The 8,246-nt window shown below is 51.1% G+C and overlaps 1 protein-coding gene across 1 annotated transcript in view; it reads left to right on the top strand.

Annotated features, from left to right (window-relative positions):
• Positions 1-385: 385 nt before the first annotated feature.
• Positions 386-8,246, top strand: part of LOC121672419 — a gene marked incomplete at its 3' end in the record, with an annotated part of 35,435 nt that continues 27,574 nt past the window's right edge. Inside the window, exon 1 of the mRNA XM_042045061.1 lies at positions 386-1,847. Within this exon, the coding sequence (XP_041900995.1) occupies positions 464-1,847 (1,384 nt within the window). The remainder of the gene's footprint in view (positions 1,848-8,246) is intronic.

Genomic DNA, 8,246 nt, shown 5'->3' with positions numbered 1-8,246 from the left:
GGAGGGAAGCCAGGATTGCTGCACAGGACTGTGGGGAGCTGCTGCTGGAGCAGGTTGGGGAAAGAGGAGAGTCCCTGGAGAAGGATGCAGATGGGAAGCAAGTCCTGACTGTGAAGTGCCATGGACCAGCAAATTAGCAGCTGGAGGGGGTTTTTCCAGTTATCCAGGTGGGATGTGTTTGGGTAGGGACCAGCATGGCATCAGCTGTGCTGGGTGTGGTGTCAGGAGCAGCAGAGCACAGGCTCCATCGTGCCAACGGGATGTTCCTCTCCGCTGGCCATGAGGCCAAGGAACGCCAGTTCACATGACCCGGGCTCCGACGCTTCCAAGTGCTGCCGTCTCCCAGAGCGGAGCGAGGAGAAGGCGGTGCTGAAAGCCTGCTGAGACCCAAGGTGGGAAAAATCTTGGCTGGCCAGTCCCAAAGCACTTGGAACCAGGATTTACGGTGACAGAGCTCCCAGCCATGGAAGCCTCCACCTGGCAGTACTGTGGATATTTACGGGATGACACAAGTAAGGCGAGGGGGAGAGACTGCCCAGCTTCCCGGGGAGAGTCCGCAGGGATGTGTGAGGATTATCCACTGCTGCAGCTCAGCCAGGAGGGCCTGGGACACAGCCGGGAGCGGGGGGACCTCCCCAACATCCGGAGTGACACCGGAGGCCCTGCCAAGAGGTCAGAGATGAGCAGCAGTGGGCAGAGAGGGCAGCGGGGGCTGGCAGGGGACCTGAGCCTGGAAGAGCATCCCGTGTCCAAAGGGTGCAGGAGAGGGCAGGAGGGAGAAGCCCCTCCGAAGGTGTACGAGCTGGAGGTGGTGCCCAGGCGGGTGGGCACGGGCAGGACGGTGAGGCCGGTGGTCTACCGGCTGGAGGAGAGCGAGTACCGGCGCCTCATCCAGGAGGCAGAAACGGAACCTGAGGAGGAATGGGAAGAGCCAGAGGACACGCTACCCTTGATTCGGGAGGACTACGCAGGGGATGGGAAGGTGGCAAGTCCAAGCCTCAGCAGGCTCAATTCCTTGGAAAGAGTCCTGAGGAAGCAGATGAGCCGCTCGGACTCGGAAAGCAGCGTGGAGAGCAGGCAAGTGACCAAACTGAGCCCCAAGGGCCCCTCGGAGGGGAGCAAGCCGACCGTGCCCATCAGGTCCGACAGCTTCGAGCGCAATGCCATCCTCATGGATTACATCCTGCAAAGCAAGCAGGAGGCAGGAACACCTGTCTCCTACATCCCCAGGGACAGCAGCAAGGCAGCCGAGAGCCTGAGGCAGGCGTGGAGCTTCACCCCCCAGCCCGACAGAACGCCAGAGCTGTGCCAGAACGGCCAGGCCGGCGAGGAGCATCCGACCGGGAAGCCCGAGCCAGACCAGCAGGTAGTGAAGAGCCTTGAGAGAATGGTCCCTGCGGTCACAAATTATCCCTCGGTGGCCAGAGACACCGGGAAGCTTTCGAGACAAAGCAGCGGCCAGCTGCCGGAGAGCAGGGAGCAGCTTGGAGGTGAAGCCGATGAACTCGATTCCTACATCCCGAAAAGAACCCCGCCGGCCCCTCCTGTCAGGACCCACAGCAAGGAGAGCCTGGCTCTGAGTATGAGCAAGGCTGTGGCGCTGACGGAGGCGCTGCTGGAGCCCCTCGGCGATGAGGCCAAGCCTGGCAGGGAGCAGTGGGCAGCGGCGGGCACGGAGCTGCTCCCTGGAGGCAGGACTGCGGGAGGAGGGGGCTCGGAGGAGCCGGAGCGGAAGGGGAGGAAGAGTCAGGAGGACGAGAATGTGCTTAAAGTTGCCGATGCCAAGAAAACCTTCGAAAAGCCCAAGGCGTCGGAGGGGACGGCAGCGGCACCAGTGCCCAAAAAAGGTGAGGAGTGAGGGGTCCCGGCTCTGCCGTGGGGCTGGGGGGATCCTAAAGGTCGCTGTTCCAGGGCTGGTGGGGAGGGGAGGTGGGAGCATGGCCGTGGATGGGGAATAAATGCCGGGAATAGGCGGGTGATAGACGGGATGTGCTCAGGGCGCATGGATTCTCCTAAGGAGGCAGGATGGGAATCAGGTGTTGGTTCAAAGCCCTTGGTGCAGTGAAACTGTTTTGGAGAAAGATTTATTTTGTCAGACTCCCGTGTAGGAGTAAATACAGTTCACTGCTTCTCACAGCAGCTACAGTGCAGCAGTGTCCATAAGATGCTTCCTCCCACTGCCATGTGGGATTATTTGCCTCTGTCTCTCCAGGCGCTGGGTGAGCCAATGTAATTTTATTTTAGCTATAAAAAAGCAGCATTATTTTCTCTAAGTTCTTTTTCTCCTGCACTGTGACTTCACTGAATAAGCCTTTCAGGAGAATGACATCAACTTGGAAACCCTTTCACTGCAAAAAATATGGAGAAGTGAACTCGGCTGAAATTTTCCTGGTAAAACAGCAGTTCTGCAGAAATAGGGAGGGATAGAAATGAGTGTTTGTGTGAGAGTTTGGATCCCGCAAGGAGCCACCCGACCCACGCTGCTTAACTCCCATCTTCTGTTCAGTGACAATCTGCAATTGTGCATTTCCTTATAAGGGAAAATAAGTGTTTTGAGGCACAGGAAATCTGTGGTGGCTTTGAACTGAGTTTGCTTAAAAAATAGGTGTGATTATCCCACGCCGTGCTGTCGGTTACTGTCGCGACAGAGTCAGAGCATGAACGTGCCACAGTTTGAGTGTGTCAGGGATGACAAAATCCCTGCAGGGATGACAAACAGCTCCTGTGCTCTCAGGAAGCAGCTGAGGACACGTTGCATGATGTAAAGAAGTAGAGGTGGGAGATATTTGTCACTGCAAGCAGTGCCAGGCTCAGAGCACGGAGCAGGGGGGTGGTATCTGAGTGTCTGGATCTCCACGCTCCTTGAGAGGGAGGTTCTGATATCACTGGAGGGTCTGGTATCACTGAGCTGGAGCGTTCCCGTCAGCTACACCAGGCACTGGGATGTTTGAGCAGCACATCCTTCCTGGGATGGAAGGAGCAGGTGGATGGAATAGGGCTGGCAGAAGAAGGAGGTGGGAAGGGATACAAGGAATCAGCTCCCTCCCCAAGGCAATACCAGCTGCAGCTCAATCCCTCCTGACACAAATTTACCTCCTTGCTCTCCTGAAGAAACAGGGAGGGCTGAGACAATATTTCAGTGCTGAACTGTGGAAATGTTGCAATAAAAAATCAGAGACTCACGGAATGGTACGGGTTGGGAGGGACCTCACAGCCCACCGCGTTCCACCCCCTGCATTGGCAGGGACACCTTCCACTGGAGCAGGAAGAAGAGCAGGAACAGCTTTCCATTCTGCTCTGTCCATGACAGTCTGTTGGGGTTTTAAAAGCTGGGTTAAACATTGATCTTCCCAAATCTCAAACACAGACACCTCACCTGGATTTACCCTTATGTGTTTCCTTTCTTATACCTCTGATTTTTCCAGCATCTTTGGTCCAACCTGATCCTAGACAGCAGGGAGAGAAACAGAAGGAGATGGCAAAAGGATTCCAAAGTGCTTGAATGTTGAGGCTCTGTGATCAGTGCCCAGGAACCCCAGCGCCCAGCCCCGGCTCCTTCCCTGCCTCCCTGATTTTTTCCTGCTGCTCAGGATGCTAGGAATTGTCAATCCCAGGATATCCATGTTGTAAATAAAATACAGCTTGCTTTTTTTCTTTCTTTCTTTTTTTCTCTCTCTTTTTTTTTTTAATTTCAGTTCTGCTTTCTTGTCTCTCTCCTCCTCGTTAATCATACGGAGGCAGCAACAAAGGAAATCCCATCTGTTGCAAGCAATTGCTTTGGGTTTATTCAGTGGCCCAACATTTTAATTAAGTACTGGGACCTACCTCCCCTTCACTGAAGAAACAGAAATGAAAATATATTTCACAGTCCTGTCCAATGATGGAGAAAAATACACGAGGAAATAGATCAGCTTGAAATTAGAGGTTTCTTTTTTGCTGTAAAAACTCTTTTTTTGATGCCTTTCTTCCAGCTGAGTTGGGAGGGATGTGTCTGACATTGATATTGCTGCACAAAAGGTGTGAGAGTGGGGAGATGCAGTAATAGATGTGCTTGATGAAATCTATTGTAAATCATTAATAACAATAACATCAATTATTAATGCACATCCTGGCCTAATGTTCACTCATTCCTTGTCCATCTCCAGCATCTTCCAGCCGTTCCAAGCAGCACAGGAGCGATGTCAGCACAGGCCCTCACTCACCACAGAGGATTTTATTGCCCTTTGGGGAGGGGGGTTTGTGATGTGACCCCAGTTCTGGGGTCTGGCAGTAGCACAGTGATGGTTCCATGTCACACAGAGATGGCAATAAAGCTCAGGGGTGCTGGCTCCTAACCCTGGCCTTTAATCCATGTTTTCCTCTTCCCTTGCCCATGAGCTCTGCCATGCTTTCAGACAATTCTCCTTTCCTGGCTGTTGTTTCGAAACATCTGATGGAACATTTTGCTCTCCTTATCTTCATTCCCTAATTCTACAGCTCCCCTTTCTGGCCAAGGATTGAATAAGGCCTGTCCAAAGGGATTTTGCTCTCCCTCTCTCTCCAGACAAACCCTCTGCAGGAGCTGGGGAACACTTCCCTGGGCAGTACATCCTCCCAGCCAGTGACAGCATCGATTTCCCATTATCCAGAGCCCTTATGTGGTGGCTCTGAGAACAATTTCATCCTGGCAGCTGCTCAACACTTGATGATCATGGAGATGTCTCTTAAAAACCAGGATTGGGAGTAGTTTCATAAAGCTGCCCCTGGCACTCACTCCATGCCCATGGACATGGAGGAAACAAGGTAGAAAAAGTAAATTAATGCTGAGAGTAAATCTAATTCCACGGACAGAAAGTGTGGTGGGGTGGGTTTGTCACTGCAATCAGTTCAGATTTCAGAGAATCCCAGAATCCCAGAATGGTTTGAGTTGGAAGGAACTTCAAAAATCATCTCATTCCAACCCCCTGCCATAGGCAGGGAACTTTTCCCTGCATTAAAAATCACTAAATTCCAATAATGTTAGGTGAAAAGTAGGATCACATCCCTGATTTCAGCAGGAGCAGCTCTTCCCAATGCTGCTGGGTGTGGCCTTGCTGGGATCCCTAAATTATGGAAGCCATAGAAGGAGAAATATAAAAATATTCAAATTTGATGTGGGAGAACCCAGTACTGCCTGGTAATTAAATATTATGATAAAGTAAACATAATAATAATCAAAAGGCTTCGGGAAATAAATAGATAAATAAGGACATAAAAGTCCTTGAAAAGCTGTATAACTCGGATACCTGCAAACCCAGGGTTCAAGACTGTCCTGTCTGGCATATTTCACTTGATTTAGCAGTTAAGCTGCAAAATAACATGACTTTAAATTGCTGATCTCTCTAAACCCTCCCTAAGCTGTTTCCCTCCATTCAGAATATATTTAGCAATGAGGATTTCAGCAAAATTAAACGTTTGAGACAAATTCATCCCTCCGGTGACCTCACTGGTTCCAAAAAACGGGGTTTGCCACCCCTTTGGGTGGGCTCAGAGACACCAAACTGAAGAATATAATCAAAATTTCTCCTAAAAAATACATGCCTCAGGTGTTTCTTTACCTCCTCTAACTACAAGCATCTCCCTGGTGGGGAAGGCTGTGGGACACACCCAACGTGGTCCTTATGAAGCACATCAGGCTCATCCCAGGAGCAAAGGAGGGGGATTTATTGCAGGGATGGAGTTGATGCATATTCGCAGGAGGCTAAATTTAGCAGCTGACATAAGTTTCAGAGGTGGAGTCTGTAGCCACGGTGCTGTTTCCGTATAAAGGCTGTGAGATAGTTTGCAGCAATCCTGCAGTGATGTAGCCGAGGGGAAAATATGCGGGATGGCTAAAAGTGGTGAAATGGATCTTTTAATAAATCCTGAATTTCTGCAAAATGTGGCTAACCAGGTGCTGATAAAATGGGGTAAACTTTGGTGTGTGGTTCCTTGTAGCTTGTAGGGATTTGGTGATTTTCCTTTAGAAATATTAGGATTTGTGGCGTATTTTGACAAATTGTTGGGCTTGCAGCACTCTGGATAACATTTAAATTGTTTGTTAGGGTGGTTTTACTCACCTGAAGTGATGAAAATTAGTGGTTACAGCAGAACCAAAGAGCACATGTAAAACCTGAGCTGTTCCTTCTGTTTGTTGGAGAATTCAGACTAAAATTCCTGTAATTTCTTCATCACCTTGTGATCTAAACAGCTCGTTAATCCCAGACAGGATCTGCGTGTTCTTTGGAGTGTTTTCACCCAGCTGTTTTAGGAAGCTCTAGTAAAAATTCTGCAGGTATCATTTCCACCTGAGTCCATCCTTAGTGACTCTTGCAGCGCTGTGTCGAGCACAGAACGTCCATCCCTGCAGGATCCACCCTTCCCATGGCATTTGTTGAGAGGATTAGGCTTCAATCAGATTTCTCAGGATGAATTTCACTTTGTGTCCTATGTGTGTCACTTTCTTTTTAGTTGGAGGCCAAAAATCTTCCTTGGTTCCCCTTTCTGAGCTGTTGGGTGGTGCTGGGTGCTGCTGCCTTCGCTCTTGTTTTCCAGTCCAGGCTAAAGCATCACTTGGTACACGATTAAAATATCAGCTTTATAAAATTTTAACCCCTTCCCTACAGGTCTGAGACTTGTAATAAATTCAGGATGGGCAGGCAGGACTCTCAGCTCTATCACTGACTCATTCCGTGACCTTCAACACGTCACGTATGTATGTGGAAAATGTGAATCACCACCTGAACTCCCTAAATTCCAGGTTACCTGCAGCTCTGCTCCAAGGCTGCTTTTGTTTTCTTCTCTTTTAGCTTTACCATGATTGTTTGAAGGAGCAGGGTGGTGTAATTGTGCTGGGCTGGCTTTCAGAAGGAAGTTATTAATTAATTTCAGGGTAATTGTTGTCGTGGGCAGGGGTGCAGCCTTACCAGTCCAACCTCTGTGTGTATCACTTTTTTATCAAGGTGTTGCTCGGTAGGCAAGAGAGGCTTTCCCGCTTGTTGGATCAGTGGTTACATGTAGTGTCAAAGGTTAATAAACGCGGGATAACATTTGTTTAATCTGTAGCTACTGATGTTTCCATCAGCTGTGACAGTCAGACCAGGACAAATGTATCTCGCTGAGGTTTCCAGTGTGTTTTAACACCAGCTATCACTCACGGGGTAATTCATGGTCTTGTCACTGCTTCATGCGGGAGGAGGAGGGCTCTCAGCTCAGCTCATCACGACACATATTCCTTCAAATTCTGAAGGATTAGAAGGGGAATTAGCGGGGTGTCGCTCCCCTGAAACATCACTCCCCTTAAGCAGCAAACCACATGCAAATGATAGTGCAAACGTCGGCCCAAACGGATGAGGAAGCTCGAGGAGTTTTGTTTTTGGCCATGTATGGTAACACTGAGGGCTGTGGGCTCTGCTCGGGTGTTGTTCACCCGCCCCTCGGGCTCCCTGAGGCCGGAATGGCCCCGAGTGTGGCGGTGTCACTTGTGTGCAGCCAGGTGTGTGTGCAAAGTGCTCAGAACAAAGTATCAGAACAACACGGGTACAAACCTTACACCTCAAAGCGCAGCATCCCCAAATTGTCTTTACCATGGGTGCAACGGGGAGAACCTCTGGTGAGAAACCTCTGCTCCGGGTGTCTCCTTGAAGTGCGGTTCTTAGCGGGGGTTGAGCTCGGCAGTCTTTAGCGGGGGCTTTTGTCACCGTCCTTTTTTCACCACAGCCACTGTGATTTGGTGTGACAGCGTGAGGTGACGTGGTTGTTTTCTTGTGGAGCTGCTGGTTCTCCTCAGCGTTGCCTCTGAGGACACCAGGCTCATCTCATCCCTCAGGGCAGACACGGCTGATCCCTCAGGGAGGACACGATCAGTCAGTCCCTCAGGGATGACATGATCGATCCCTCAGGGAGGAGACGATCCATCCCTTAGGGATGACATGATCGATCCCTCAGGGCAGACACGGCCGATCCCTCAGGCATGAGATGACTGATCCCCAGGGATGACATGACCGGTCCCTCAGAGCAGACAGGACTTGCTCCCACAGGGACGACATGGCCGGTCCCTCAGGGCGGCCATGCTCGGTCCCTCAGCCCCCTCATGACCTCCCGCCCCCACCCGCCGCTGAGGGGCGGCGGGGCGGGGCCTGAGAGCGCGCGACCGCGCGTGGTGGCGAGCGCCGCACGGTCATTGGCTGGCCGGGCCGCCACTCACCGCTTCGCCCCGCCCCCCGCAGGCAGAGGCGGGTGGTGCCTGA

This window comes from Corvus kubaryi, unplaced genomic scaffold (assembly GCF_017639235.1).
Source record: "Corvus kubaryi isolate FWS band 111438036 unplaced genomic scaffold, C.kubaryi_AGA036_p1.0 62000, whole genome shotgun sequence".
In the NCBI taxonomy this organism is placed as follows: Eukaryota; Metazoa; Chordata; class Aves; order Passeriformes; family Corvidae; genus Corvus; species Corvus kubaryi.
This window is presented reverse-complemented; position numbering and strand designations above follow the sequence as displayed.